Source organism: Amphibalanus amphitrite, unplaced genomic scaffold, assembly GCF_019059575.1.
Source record: "Amphibalanus amphitrite isolate SeventyFive unplaced genomic scaffold, NRLGWU_Aamphi_draft 001871F_arrow, whole genome shotgun sequence".
NCBI classification, from domain to species: Eukaryota; Metazoa; Arthropoda; class Thecostraca; order Balanomorpha; family Balanidae; genus Amphibalanus; species Amphibalanus amphitrite.
This window is the reverse complement of record NW_024883364.1, coordinates 78,161-93,699: the sequence shown is the minus strand read 5'-3', so window position 1 is coordinate 93,699 and position 15,539 is coordinate 78,161. Positions and strand designations below refer to the sequence as shown.

The following is a 15,539-nucleotide window of genomic DNA, read 5'->3' as shown; positions in this document are numbered from 1 at the left end:
TGCATGTAATATATGTCCGTGAAATCCTGCTCCCTCCCTACTTCCTTCCGTCTATGGTTCGTCCTTTAGCCGCCCAGAGCCCGTCTGTTCTCATCTACATCCCGTCTATCACCCATCTAGGTCCTATTTTTGTTCGGAATTGTAGTCGGTGGCCATTTCCAACGCTAGCGAAAGCCGACCCAGGGTGAAATCTAGCGTTCAGTCACCCGAAAGGGATCCTTGGAAACGCTTACGGCTGAATATCCAACGGCCAGAAACAAGAAAATCGATCAAACGAACACCTCAATTAGGGCAGCATAGTTGATATTCCTTTGACTAAATAACATTTTAAATAACATCATAGGACATTTAAATTGTACACCCTACTCACTTTTTAGCTTTCTGTACGATAAACCTCTGTTTCTGTGGAACATTATTCTATTTGATTTCAGTACTAATTATCCCAGTCTGCTGGCTATGAATGTAGATTCGCTTATCGATTTCTATCTGACAACTGACGTCGTCACTGAGATCATCCAATCATTTGTGCTTCCCCGCTAGATTGTGACCTGACTTCAGCCCTCTCCGACCCCGTCCACCTCTGCCATTGTCTGACTTGTTGACCTAACCTTTTGCTGTAACGTCTTTCTCCGTCCTCTTCTGACATGACATGATGTCTGTCAGCAGTGCTCCATTCACCAGTGACTCCGTCTAACATTCCGTCACTTTGCAGCGTCCTTTTACGGCGCCAGTCACGCGCGTGTGGCGCTGAAGGACGCCGGTCGGACCAACTCTGTGCGGCTGCGGCTGCTGACCGGCCAGACCGACTGTCTGCTGCTGGTGGCAGCCGGACCGACCGACTACCTCCTCATGCTGCTCGAAGGCGGGCGCCTCAAGGTGAGCACGCCCAGCACGGTCAGAGCTGTAGATGTGGGCCACGGAGGCGCCAGGTGCACCATGTTTGGCTTTCGGTGGTGGCTAATAATTGTTATGTACCATGCTAACATCTTTGTGCAGATCAGCTTCGGTAGACATAAAAATCCTGCATTTTCTATCGATATCATGACGTGTACGATTCGTGATTTATTTATTATTATTTTTCTTCTGGAGCAGCAACCTGCAAGATACCAGACACTTTTTTCTTTACATTGTTTCACCAAATTATCGCCTGTCGTCTTTCGTTGCCACATTTAGCGCTGCCTCGCTCGAATGGGCCATCGAGCAACAGAGCGGAGTCGCTTAGCGTTTCACTCGGCTGCCTTTTCTACGCCACTTTCTCCGGCACCGCTGCATCGTCTGTCCCGCCGTTCAGGGTCGTTTGTGGCGATGGTTCTCCGCCGTTTTTACACCTTCGACTTGTTGGGGAGCTTGTATGGGTAGTCAAGTTGGTGAGGTCTTTGTTTTGTGTTATGTGCTTACAACCAATTGATCATTAGGATGCAGAACACATTGCAACGCCGAAGGCACAGTACTTATTATTATAGGGCCTTGTATTGATTAATCTGTTCGTTTGATACCTAATTAACTTTCTAGTTTCTGCTGAATTGTGGACGCGCGTACTACACTGAGTACACAGGTGCCTCTCGATATCATCCAGGGCTATCGAATGACACCCATAGAATTTATGACAAAAACACGCACACAAACAAACAGTGTTCGTTTGAGGACGTGTGCTGAAGTGGGTAATAGAGACGTTCTAAAATCCTTTCCAACCCGCGCACCGACGGGGGGCGGATATCCGCCCCCCCCCCTGAGGTTTTTCGTAGATAGCGGGAAAATTGCGGTGCGTAGCGCCGCGAAATTTGGTACGACTATTCTCTTGTCAATTGTACACATGGTGTGCAAGTTTGAACCTCCTAACTTTTAAGGTCAGGTCACCAGGTTACTTTGAATGACCCAACCTCAAGTGACTTTTTTGCAACTTTGTCACCGTGCCAGAGCTACAGTAGATGTCGGAGGCCTTTGAAAGTCACAGGATGTTTTAAGGTCATCAGCAGCTACAATTTGTTTATTTCGGAATTTTAATATCGATGACCTAAGGTCAGGTGAATTTCTCGACCTCCCCATTATAAGTCAATGTGGGAAAAATCAACTCCCTGTTTTTACCACTAAAACGGGTCGGAATGGCCCCATAAACCATACATGACTTCATATACGATCAAACTTCACTACCTTGAGGTCTATTTTGCTGTTGGGCAGCTGTAATGTCATGTGACGTCATCAAAGGTTACCAGCGGTTTTTTACCCATAACTCCGTACAGGAACAAGATACAGCCGCGCGGATGGTCTCATTATGTTCAGCTCGTCAAGGCGCATCGAATGATATACATGATGACCTCGAGGTCACGTGACCTGAGGTCAACCTTTGACCTTGACCTTTCGAGGTCAATATATATATATATCATTCGATGCGGATTGACAAGAGGATCACGATGATGCGCTTAGTTTGTTCCTATCTTGACTTTTTTGAAAGTTATTTGAGAAAAAACTCTCCATATCCAGCGCCGCCATTTTGACTTTTTGACCCCTGTGACGTCATCTTTGACCTGACCTGAAAATAACCTCTGTAAAAATTGTAGACCTTGTCCGTGCGTATCCCATGCCGTTTACCGCTTGTCGCTATCTTGCTTCGTTCTCGAGATCTCAGGGGGGGGGGGTGGCGGTCATCCGCCCCCCGTCGGTTCTAAGTTGGCGCAGACCCCCGTCGGTGCGCGGGTTATCGCAGCATGTGATACCCACGTGTTGGGCATTTTCGATGAGTTCTGCTGTGTCACTGTGTGGGCTTTTCGGTGTTTACAGCATACCGTGGTGAATACATGAAGGATGTTATAAAAATACTATAATATTTTTTTTTTATAATTTCTAATTATCCTTGTCATTGTTAAATAAGATTGAATGAATTAAATTTACACGCTGTTCAATACAGAAATAATTGCATCCATATTGCGTTGTCGACAGTAAAGTTTTGTTGTCCGTCTCATATATTTTTCGCGTGACCTCAGTAAATATCTGATCAGCGCACGCCAGGCTGACCATGAGTTATGCTACTTTTTGTCCAGAATAATACCTCAAAAGCAGGGTTGCAGAGCTGTGGAAATTTCAGACAGCTCCGGCTCCGGTTCTGGCTCCGGAGAAAAAAAATCGGCTCCGGCTCCGGCTCCGGCTCCGGATGAAATGTCATGGCGGCGTCGGCTCCGGCTCCGGCTCCGGCTCCGAGTAACATGGTCCGGCTCCGGCTCCCCTATGTAATTAAATACGGGTGGAACAAAAAAGACGATGGGATTGGTACACGTTGCTTCTGCATTTTCATAACAAGGCTATTTTGAATACCACATGTACTGTCACTGCCTTGTATTGTCATACCGAACTAGGTCAATCATTTTTTCCTCTTAAAAAAAACAGGAGCCGGAGTCGCCCCTTTTTTGACGGCTCCGGCTCCGGCTCCGGCTCCGGGCTGCGAGTTACCTAAGTGTGGAACTACAAGTCGATTCTAGGGCTCTGATTGGTGACTTTGGTCGGGGGATGACGCTTATAGCATGACGTCACTCGCGTACTTGGCCGGACCAACGGCGCAGCGCAGGCGCGCCGAGCCAACCCAGAGGCTCTCAAACTCAATTGTACAGATCCTGCGCATTGAATGGCGAAACTTCGGCGAGTTCGCTTGAGTTTGGAAGCCCCTGCCAGAGGACTGGAGACGGCCGGATTATTTGCTGGACAGTGGGCAGCGCAGATGGCGATTGACGGTGCCAAAAAGATGATAGGGGAAAAGGAGTTGAGACTTTAGCAGTGAATTATAAGCCTGTTGCATAGCTGAGTGGTAAATTGTAAAATACTTAGGGTTTGAAGAGATGCAGTGTAGTTTAGCCGACTCAGGGGCATTCTGCCGAGTTATGTAATAAGGCGGAAGGGTCGCAACTCGCAAGTCGTTTGTTTCCATGATTGCCTGATTAAAATGTAAAGCGTATCTAATGTTTAGTTGATAATACAGCGAGGTTGGGCATCTGCTCAGTCCATTTCTTCTCTGCAATAGTGCATTCGCCACTGTAATTCATTGTAAGAGGCACTGGGCTGCGCCGCCTGTTAATTATTCCGAAACCACCAGTGAATTCATTTGCTGTCGTCACAGTCACTCACAACAATACGAATCGTTCAGTCGTGCGCTGGGGGTCCGCCAAGTTTAATTGTGCTGCAGAATGCAGACTGGACCGCCGAGAATATAACACTTCCGTCTCCCTGGGCGAGCGGCGCATTGGAGCCGAAGGAAACTGTTTCAGTTTTTTTGTGGGGAGGATACCCATGTTTGAAAATTATGCTATGGAATGGTGTGATAAGGAAAAGGACGGTTTCTTGAATTGAGGGCTGTGGAGAAGAGGCAGATTTTCTCATTTGCTACCCGATGCAACGCGAAAAGACGCAAATGTTGCACATTGGGCTTAATAAGTCTAATAAAAGATAAGGGACTTCGTGAATCATGCCTAATTGACCGCGACCAAGTTATTTGCCAGCCAATGCAGGTAGGCACTAGGTAGGTAGATACTCATTTGTGAACAGAACGTTCCACCACCCCTCGCCAGAAATTCAATCAGCAGTTGCTTATTAAAACGTTTGAGTGCACCTGACAACCTTTAAAAATGACGTCCTCCCTTTCAATGGTTCGTGCGAAGACACAAAGCCAGAATCAGCCAAGCAATATCGGAATCCATTGCGCAGTGTGTCGGATGTGCCCCCAATTTTCAATCCACATAGCATGGCACACACTGCTAAATGCAGGTACGCTCACTTACACATTGGGTATTCGAAGGACAAACAGCTCATACACATGGAAGAAACACATGAAATGTGATTTATAGCTGCAGCAGAAGTTTGGCGTTCGATGCCTCTTCGCCAAGTTAAGACCATGCCAATCTCGGCCAGTCTGCCGCTGCGCCGGCACTGGCCGTGGTGTGACGTCATCCGGCCGGCTCGGCGCTGGGTAGTTCCACACTTAGGTAACTCGCCTCCGGGCTATATTGTTTCACGGCTCCGGCGGCTCCGGCTCCGGCTCCAGCTCCGGATCCGGCTCCGCACCCTCAAAAGTCAAAAGAACATGAAAGCTGCTGTAAGACAGAAGAGAAGGGGTAAAAGTCGATATCCAAGAATTTAGGCGTTTCGAAACAAGAGCCAATATGAGGCCAAATTAGACAAGTTGTCGTACACTAAGTTCCTAAGTGGCTAACTACACCTGCGGGAAAAGTTGATCCCGGCAAAACAGAGCTGCCCGTTGACCCTTGACCTTAGATAAATTCCATTCGTAAGTGTTGTGCACAGTGAAGGAAGCTTTCAGAACTCGCCTATTCATTAGCACGTATTACATTTGAAGGAACAGTGATGAGGTAAATAAATTCATCTTTTACACATGTTTTTTTCGATTTCGACTTCTGGCATTTCTCGATCGGGTGGTTACAGTAAAAACCTGCTCAGTAAGGTTCGTTTATAATTGGTTTCGTTTATAGAATACGCGCATTCATTTTTGAACATGGTACATGCCTGGAACACACATCTCGGTACCTATCGTGTCACCTATTCCTGGCTTGGGTTAGGTATCTGCACTGCCTACACACACATATCTGTCTGCGCGATCTCTTCGACATCCCGCACTCTTTTGCACCATTCCCGGTTCCCATTCTCGATGGTTCCTATCTTACTCAGACTGCTAATAGAGATGAGGCCCGAGGAATAGCCGCTGGTCCATCGGCCACTACCATGTCTCAGAGAGGGGATAGAGAGAGAGAGAGGGAGAGAGAAAGAGGGGTCACATGAAGAGAGGCGCGGTATCGTTATTGCCTCTTGGCTGACGCCGCCGCGGGCGTACCGCCGCTATCACTGCCCCCCCCCCCCTCCGCAGACCCGCGACTAGCCCGGGGCGGCCACCGTTCCCGGCAAAAAGCGCAATATCGCGGCGGCCGCGGCTAATGAACGAGATGTCTCTCTCGCACGGTGGTCGGACAACTGGCAAACGACCGCAGCGGGAGGGGACTGAGGGGACGACAGCGCCCGGCAGCGCGGCGGGGCGCCGAGTGGATGGGGCGCTGTTCTCCGGTCGGAATACGAGCATTGCGCAGCGTGTATGAGGTGGTTTAGGCGGCTTATGAGACGACAGGAGTTCGCTGAATAATTGATGCTAAGATGGCTGGAGCAGTTGTCACAACAGATTGCAAACACACGTCATTAGCATTGAGGACTTATTGATTATGATACAACCGCTTACTACACATCGCTTCAAATTTAACGCATGCATGGTGTGCAAATTTTGAAGGCCATAATCCATTTGATAGCTTTTTCATGCGTTGATTTCCTTTAGTTTTGCCTACCTATACATAACTACGAACGTTTCTCATTCCGCATATGATTCTAACATGCCTGATTTGTAGGTACCGCCATGTTTTTAGCCTTAGTTGCACCATTGGACGTTAACGCACTCGATGCGGACAGGGCCTACCTATTGCTGCGACATAAATCACAATTTCCCACTTCACAATTTCCCGCTCTAGCCCACAGCTCGGTTGCTTAGATTATGTAACATCTCTGAGCATTTTGGCGAAACGGCTTCATTACTCAGTCTGCATTTAGAGCTTCAGATGACCCACATTCGACAGACAGCGGAAGAGAGAAACGCATTGAAATCGCTGCGAGCAAAGCCGGATGTGATCTATGCGTGGTCCATGTTTACGCTGATGCTTGGTTTCGGAGTGCTCATTTGAATAATTCCCACACCAGCGCGTTCATCAGCCGCTCATTTCTGCTCGGATGAATGCGTTTCCAATCCACTCTCCGGCGTGGGACCGTTTGACTTTCCTGATGTGTTGACTGTTTCTGCCAGTGCCCGGCATGCCAGTCGATGCAACAAACTGGCTTTACAAGCATGCCTGAAAATACATTTTGATAAGCACATGCCAGCAAATAAGATAAGGAAAGATTGATACTCTTAAGGAGAAAATATGGAGGGCGACTATTGGACTCTTTAAAGCTGCTACGCACGGCCACAGAGCTGTATAGACGGATTGAGTTCAAGTCTCCTCACGCCGGGTCCCGAGGTCTGCGGGCCGCCGCGTAGCAACGGCGGGTCAGTCTACCTCTCGGGGGCAGTTAGTCAGCTGACCTTGACCAGCCGGTCGGCCCCGGGCGAGGAGCAGACAGAGGGACGGGAGAGAGGGGTCCCAGTCAAGCTGCGAATGTGGATGGCTGGTGATGGTCCACTAATATAAACCACAAAAGTTTTGTAAATATTTTGTACTCCCTTTGCATTCCCACATAACGACATACATGACAAGTAAAGGGATTGATGCATCCATTTGCATTCGATGTATCAAATGGCCTTTACGAGCGCGAGTCAATCACGTTTGTTCACGATTTCAGGTCCGTTTGAACCTGGGGGACGGCGAGGGCGAGGTGTCTTCCCCGGTCGGCCACCGTTTGAATGACCTCTCCTGGCACGATATCTCCCTGGAAAGGAACGGAGCTCAGGTCACACTCGTAGTGGATAAAAAGCACAAGTCCTGGTAAGTTAGGGAATCATACTAGGTACACATAATTTAAAAACATCGATCGTTATAACAAACTCATTATTGAATCTGAAGGCTTATTTTCTAAGCGAAGGGATGCTTTTAATCTGTTGCAGCTGATTTTTTTTTTGTTGTGTAACACCTGTAACGATGCGCCAATGTGAAATATTACCCTTCCTACTTCTCAGGGTGCGGCTGCCTGGGAAGTTGTCCGAGCTGAACATCCACTACGGCGTGTTTGTGGGCGGCATGGGCGACTTCTCCCAGATCTTTCTGGGCCTGCTCAGCCCGTTTCGCGGCTGTCTGTCGGATGCTGTGTATAACGGCGTTCACCTGCTGCGAGTGGCGCGGGAGCGGGGCTCGACCCGGCGCGTCGCCGGGGGCTGCAGTGACCAGTTCGCTGCCTCCACCGGCGCTACCATGGTGTTCACCGAGAGGACGGCGTTCGCCGTGCTGCGACCGGAGACAGTAGCGGTCAGTCCATCGGGGACGGTGCCTGGAGCATTCCCCGCTCCGTCACTGGCCACCACCATACAGCTGCAGCTGCGGACTGCCGTGGAGGACGGCTCGGTGGTGCACCTGGAGTCGGAGACACCCGAGCGACCGGGACAGTCGGCGCAGCCGCAGTCGCCACCGCCGCGAGTGGAGCTCCTGCTCCGGTCTGGCAGACTGAGGTTGACTGTCACCACTATCAGTGGCTGGCAGGCACACCTGGATGGCACCACTACAGTGGCGGACAATGAGTGGCACCAGATCGCGGTGTCCGTCTCAGCGACCAGTGCATCACTCTCTATGGACGGCGGTGACGTTGTGCAGGTAGCAATGGCTTCTGCAGAGCTGGGATCGCTACAAAGATTAATCTTGGGGTCATCTGTGGGTCGGACATCAGCCGCTGAGAGCTCTGAGGGCTTCATAGGCTGCGTGCGAGGCCTGCGGGTCGGTGGTCTTCCTGTGGGGTTCCCTCAGGTGACAGAAAGTGATGCGGTAGAGACCAGTTGCGAAACGGTGCGTCGGTGTGAAGACGGGAAATGTGGTCAAGATGAACAATGCGAGCGAACTGCGGGCAAAGTGTGCCACTGCGGTGACGATTGTGATAGGGGTGCAGTAAGCGCGCCAGCGGACAGTCCAGCGAATAGTGACATAACATTTTCAAATAAACTATTTACATCATCAGCGCTAGAAGTGACAGAAGGAGGTGAATCTCTGCTTACTTCTCGCAACATCAGGACCAATTTCAACCTTACCCAGTACAATATGAGTGCGTCGGATCTCACATTCACGGTGCGTGTCGCTCCGGCGGAAGGCGAGCTCCTGTTCGTCGGTGGCGACGGAGGCCTGGTGAGGCGGTTCACGCTGCACGAGCTCCTGCAGGGGTCGGTGCGATACGTCCACAGCGGCTCGGAATCGGATCGGGACCGGCTGGAGCTGCAGCCGAGCCTGCCGTCCGCCGGTCCACTAGTTCTGGACGTGCTGGTGAGCCCGGTGGACGACCCGCCGCGGCTGATGCTGACCTCTGACATCCTGACGATGCCGGCCGGCGCGCGGCTGCCGCTGGACGGTGACCTGGTGCGGCTCTCAGACCCGGACACCGACCCTGATCGGGTAGTGGTGACGGTGACTGCCGATGGAGCCCATGTGGAGCTGACCGACAGGCCCGGACAGACTGTGGGGGAGTTTACCCAGGCGCAGTTGGACTCAGGAGAGGTGGAGGTAGTGCTGAGTTCGGCCGCCACCGCTCAGCTCACATTGCGGGCCTTCGACGGCCGGAGCAGGTCAGCGCCGGCGCAGCTGCACGTGGACATGTTCCCTCTGCAGGTGACCGAGGTGCGGAACTCAGAGCTGGTGGTGTCGCTCGGCTCCGCTGCCGTCATCACCACCGAGAAGCTGCAGTTTCGGACCAACGACCCGGGCGGCGACCTGGAGCTGCTGCTTACGGCGATCTCACCACCTGCCGCCGGTCAGCTGGAGAGGCTCAGGGGAAACAAGCGCTGGGAACCGACCGACAGCTTCACACTGCTGCACCTGCAGCGAGATGCGGTCCGGTACCGTCACACGGGTAGCAAACCCGGCCGGGACACTCTGAGACTACGGCTCTCCTACCGCGGCCTGTCTTGGCCGTCAGAGGTCACCTTCCACATCAGCGCAGTATCAGTCAGCCCTCGACTGGTCTACAACCGCGAGCTGGTCATCAACCGCGCCCAGGAGGCGGCAGTTGGCGGCGACCACCTGCTAGCGGTGTGCGAGCCGGTCACCGACGGCCACGCAGCCGTCACCTTCCTCATCGTGTCCACGCCGCAGTTCGGAGACCTGTTTTACGTGGAGCCGAGGTCGGGGCGCCGGACCCTGCTCATCGTTGGCTCAGTGTTCTCACAGGAGGATGTGAACAGCACCCGAATCATCTTCCGACTCCACCGGCGGTCACTGTCGGCCTTCTCAGACGAGTTCCGCTTCCGACTTGGCGTCGACACTTCTGAGCATGATCTGGGTGGCAGAGCTGTAACCGGTGCAGCCAAGAAAGTCCAGTCCGCCGTGCAAACGTTTCAAGTTCGCCACGTACCGGCGCGAACGGCTGGAATGATTGCCATCGGTAAACTCGAGGTGGGCGAAGGAGGCTCTGTGACGCTGACTTCCGACGTCATCAAGATCGACATCCCTCGCGTTGAGGCGCTCCTGTTTAATGTGACGGATCAGCCGGTGCACGGCCGGCTGCGGCTGAGCGGCGGCGGTGACGTGCGCCACTTCACCTCCGGCGATCTGGACGCCGGCCGTCTGCGCTACGAACACGACGACTCGGAGACTCGCCGGGACCGGTTCTCGTTCGTGGCGCGCTCGCTGACGCCGGGCGCCGCGCTGCGCTACCGCGGCTCCGTCTCCGTCAGCGTGACGCTCAAGAACGACGAGCCGCCGCGGCGGGTCTCCAGTGCGCCGCTGTTTGTCGCGCGCGGCGGTCGGCGTGCTGTGCGCCGCGCGCAGTTGGCGTTTGCTGACGCGGACCTCGGCACCACGGCGGCGGACATCCAGTACCGTCGGCGCTCGCTGCCGGCCGGCGCTCTCTACCTGCACCCCGACTACCAGACGGAGGTGGTGCGCTTCTCGCAGGCGGACATCGACGCCGACCGGCTGGTGCTGCAGCACACTGGCGAGGACCGGTCGCGCGCGCTGCTCTGGGTCTCGGACGGGGTCCACTACGCTACTGCGGAGCTGGAGATCGTCGCCTCAGAGCCTTTCGTGCGAGTGCGCCCGGCACCATCGCTGGCGGTGCCGCGAGGCGATATTCAGACTCTGACCGCGGCCCAGCTGTGGCCCGAAACCAACATCGAGGTGAGCGACGAGAACATCAGGTTCGTGGTGACCGGAACGCCGGCGCACGGGTCGCTGCGTATGCGCGGATCACCGGCGGCCGAGTTCTCCTTCAGTGACGTGATGCAGAACGCCACCGAGTACGAGAACGACGGCAGCGCGGCAGCGCGTGACTCACTGCATCTGGAGGTGCGCGCCGGTCGGCTATCCTCCAACGCCTCGCTGGAGTTTCACGTGCTGCCGGAGAGCTATTGGGAGCCGCTGCGAGTCGTGCACAACCGAACAGCGCTGGTGGCTGAGGCCAGCTCAGTCACCGTCTCTGCCGACCACCTGCAGCTGATGCACACCAGCGTCGACCCGGCGCACGTGCGGTACACGGTGACGGCCGGGCCGCTCTCCGGATACCTCCTGCTGCTGGGACGCGCCACCCGGCCCGAGCACATCACCTTCAGTCAGGCGGACGTCGACGCTGGGAATCTCTCCTACGTGCAGACGGCAGCCAACGCCACCGAGGACTCGTTCGAGTTCTCCGTGACGAACGGGATCGTGAGCACGGCCGGGCTGCGGTTCGTGTTTGAGGTGGCCCCGAGCCGCCTCCGGCTGGTGACGCGTAACGTCAGCGCGCTGGAGGGCGGCACGGTGACGGTGCCGGCCACGGCGCTCGGGGTGGCCAGCGCCTACCACCGGCGCCGGCTCAGCCACTTCCAGGTGCAGCAGCGGCCACGGCACGGCCGGCTCCAGCTGCGGGACAGACCCGGCGAGCCTCTGGACACCGTCAGCATCGCCGACCTGCGAGCCGGCAGAGTGCAGGTGGGTGGGCCCAGCCAAAGTGCAGCCCAGTCACCGCGTGGGTAGAATGCTCGGTAATCCTGCCGCCTGTCACTTCATCACGCTAACACAAAAATCCGTTGTAACCAACGTAATTCTGCTAGTAATGATTTAATCCCTTCAACGTGAAGTACTTTTATGCGCCGTGTGTTTGCAATAATCCCGCCACTATCCGATGCGGAGCGCACTCCCTGTGGCAGTACCGGCTACAGTCTCGTCTCTCATCCACGCTGAGCCCGGCGGCCCATCTCTGGCGTCGTGTCTCGCCGTGTCCCGATCGACCCGCCGCCGCCGGACGGACGGCCGTGTCGGCTGTTTTCTGACCCGCGCCGCCCTCCGCCGGCAGTACGCCCACGCGGGCGACGAGATCAGAGAGGATTGTCTGACGGGCGCCATGCACACTGAGACAGAGAGCTCCGAGCCGGGCACTCTCTGCTTCGAGATCGGCGGCGTCAACGACCGCACCCCGCGCCTGGTGAACAACACCGGCGTCACGGTGTTCGCCGGCGGAGCGGCCGTCGTCACAACTACACAGCTGGGTACGTCACAAACATTACAAAATTTACAGCTTGACACGTTATAAAACTTAGATAATTTATGACAAAATAGTTCGCTTCGTTATAAGTGTTTGATACGTTGCATGCCGCATTTCATTACAATATGACCCCTTTGCTTAGCACGTCCCGATTGAGCTCTCGCGTTTGACCTTGGTCTTAATTCATATTGTGACCATCCCGTCCATTTTTTGTTGATGCACGGCTTTCAAGAATACGGTGAAAGGCTCGAATATTCATAGGCTTTTGTCTAGGAAGCAACTCATCTGCTTCTAATGTCAAGGTATACAAGGTTTTCTGTTGAATCCATTTATGTTTGATACTAATTAACTGGACTCTAGCAGGATGTAGTCGGATCTGCTTCATAAGAAAATCCTTCTCATAACTTTAATGACATGTGAAAGGACGTATACATTCTAAAGGACATTAGAAAACCACTTGCATTTAACCCAGCTCAACATCTGCATTTTCAACAGTCCGTCAAAACAGGTTTCATAAGGGTAGATTGTGAAGAATGGAGATTGTCACATTTCACATTTTATGCAAAATGCAATGTCGATAACCATTAACGTGTTAGCACTTTCCAATTGTCGTCTCGTCGTTTATTCGTACAACTGACATTCAACAGTGGATGCAACAGTGAATTAGGTATCCACGCGAACCGCGAAGCAGTGCAGAGTCTTGTGACGTATTTCCTCCATGCGTTGTGGTGAGCAGTGAGGTTTCGTTGTGTTATTTTTTCGCGCTGTGTTGTGGACTTGTGGCGAGCAGTTAACCCGCGCGGGGCTGGGGGGGGGGGGTAAATTTTACCCCCCCTCGCGAATTTTTGCGATATCTCAAAAACGGCGGCGCGCAGCGCCGCCAAACTTTTAGTACCTTTTCTTACATCAATTTGACACGTTCCCTGAAAATTTGAGCGAAATCCGTCGGAAAATTTTTGAGAAATTGACGTTTTAGTGACGTCATGTTCGCCATTTTCGCCTCAAAAACGGCAAAAGTTCAAACGCCGCTAACATCTTCATTTTTAAAGGAATCAAGACGTAACAAAAAAGGTTATACGTACTTTTACTTTGTCTATCAAATGGCTATCTCGGTTTTTTGAAAATTTTGGATTTTGGCCTAAATTTTTTCAAAAAACTGACTTTTTTGGGAAAATCATTATAAAATCCAAAATTTTGAGTCTATCGAAAAAACCGGAATATATGTCAGAGAAGTGGTCTATGTGCACCTACATACCAAATTTTAGAAGAATCGGTTCAAAAATGTGGGAGTTATTCAAAATTTTATGACGTCACGACACACAATTTTTTTTGAAAAATGACTTTTTTGGAAGTTCTAGACCTCGTACGGAAACAAAAATAGCACCATTCGATTCGCCGTGAAAAACTGCATCAGATAGACACCTTTTTAGGCCTTAACAACCAACTTCAAAATTTGACCTCACTTGACCTGACCTTGACCTGACCTCGACCTGAAATTCATCCAGAGGTGGTCCATATCACTTATTGAGTGTGCCTATTGAATTCTATGAGTAAAATGACCCATAAAACATGTGTCGCACATGCCCTTTTCTATATTTTGTTTTTTGGTGACCTGACCTGACCTGACCTGACCTTGACCTTGACCTCTGAATGATATTGTATGCAACGAATATTGTCTTGGTAGCCTAAGAACACGTTTTGGGCGATCAGTCTCAGTCCATGACTCCATTCTTCGGCAACTACGGTGCAAGGCCGATACTGTAGAAACTTGCAATTTTTACCCTTGACCTGACCTTGACCTTGACCTCAAACTTTAAATTAAGTACATGTTTTTAGTAGTTCGTGATGAGAGCTTTCGATTGGCGTTTGAATTTTCCAAATCGGACCATTAGTTCGGGAGATAACAGGGGGGTAAAATTTACCCCCCCCCCCCAGCCCCGCGCGTTCGGCTGGAGACCCCAGCCCCGCGCGGGTTAAGTGTCGTGTGGTGCGTTGCTGCCCTGTGTGGTGGTGAACAGTGAACACTGAGCAGTATAGTGTTTTGTCGTGTGGTGTGTATCCCTCATGTGTTGCGGGGAGGAGTCTGAAGTGTCGTGTGGCTTGTTTCCTTCATGTGTTGTGGGTTATCAGTATCAATGAAGTGCTGTGTGGTGTGTTTCTATTTTGTGTTGCGGTGAGCAGTGAAGTGAAGTGTGGCGTATCTCTGCCCTGTGTTGCGGTGAGCGGTGAAGTGTCGTGTGGTGTGTTTCCTCCATGTGTTGCGGTAAGCAGTGAAGTGTCGTACTGTCGTTCTCTGTGTTGCGGTGAGGAGTAAAGTGTCGTGTGGCGTGTCTCTGCCGGCGCCGCTGACACGGGGCGGATCAATGCCGGCCGCTCGGTGTCTGAAGCGTCGCCAGCGATGAGTGGTGGGCCCATTCGGCACCCGCCCGGGTGGGGCACTGCTGGCGGCGCGTCCCCGCTCCCCGGCAGGGACGCGCCGCCGGAACGGCCGCTCGGTGGCCGCGTCAAGTGACGGAGTGGCGCACTGCGCCGCTCAGCTGCCGGCTTACGGTGCGGAAAATCGCCACTGTATTGGTGATAAACTACAGCCACGCGCTAGCTTGGCTCCTCAATGGCGAGTGCAGTGCCGACAATAAAGGCAGTGTGTGCGGAAGGTCCGGATCTTTGTGTTTGAGGCAGAGTTTGGGAAATGTATCATCTAGACACGGCAGTGCCAAAGCCAATTCAAAGTTTTGGACTGACGTCAAATGGTTTTCCCAAGAGTGTCGTCGAAGACCAGTCTATTGAAATCTCACAAAGAACGTCTGTCGCATACTGTGCTAGTATGAATGCATTAGCTGCTTTACATTGGTACTGTAGGTATCTTCTGCCCGTAGACAAGCCAAAGGGATTATATTTGGTGACACATACAATATCAACATCGTGCTGGTTGTTGTGCCTTATTGGTTTGATTTCCTCTAAAAATGAAGCATACATAGAAGCAAAAAGGTGTTTTTTGCGGTATTCGTAAAGCTAAATTATAAATGAGTTTCGAATCCGAAATTCGAAATGGATTCGGATTAGCTACGACTGGGGCGAAAACGATGTAAAAATGACAGGTCCTTGGTATTACTTCATGCATCAGATATTGCTCAGTGGTTGTCTGTTTGCCGATGTATTACCAGAAGCAAAAATAAATTCACCAAAAAGGATAGTTAAGAATAATTAACACCTGACGAAGGGGTTAACATCTAAAATCACTTGGTTTATGAAGTTAAAATCGGAAAACAAAGAACGAAAAAGAATGCAGCTTAGTGGTTCCTGTTTAAAACCCGTGACCTCAATATATTCAGAATTGCACTCGCGAGAACGTTCGA

At 52.1% G+C, this 15,539-nt stretch overlaps 1 protein-coding gene across 1 annotated transcript in view; it reads left to right on the top strand.

Annotated features, from left to right (window-relative positions):
* The first annotated feature begins 757 nt into the window (after nucleotides 1–757).
* The window catches only part of LOC122375567 (chondroitin sulfate proteoglycan 4-like), a 29,410-nt gene continuing 14,628 nt past the window's right edge, over nucleotides 758–15,539 (top strand). The window contains exons 1-4 of the mRNA XM_043355050.1: nucleotides 758–876; nucleotides 7,375–7,517; nucleotides 7,709–11,630; nucleotides 11,995–12,187. Coding sequence (XP_043210985.1) covers nucleotides 850–876; nucleotides 7,375–7,517; nucleotides 7,709–11,630; nucleotides 11,995–12,187 — 4,285 coding nt within the window. The 5' untranslated portion in view covers nucleotides 758–849. The remainder of the gene's footprint in view (nucleotides 877–7,374; nucleotides 7,518–7,708; nucleotides 11,631–11,994; nucleotides 12,188–15,539) is intronic.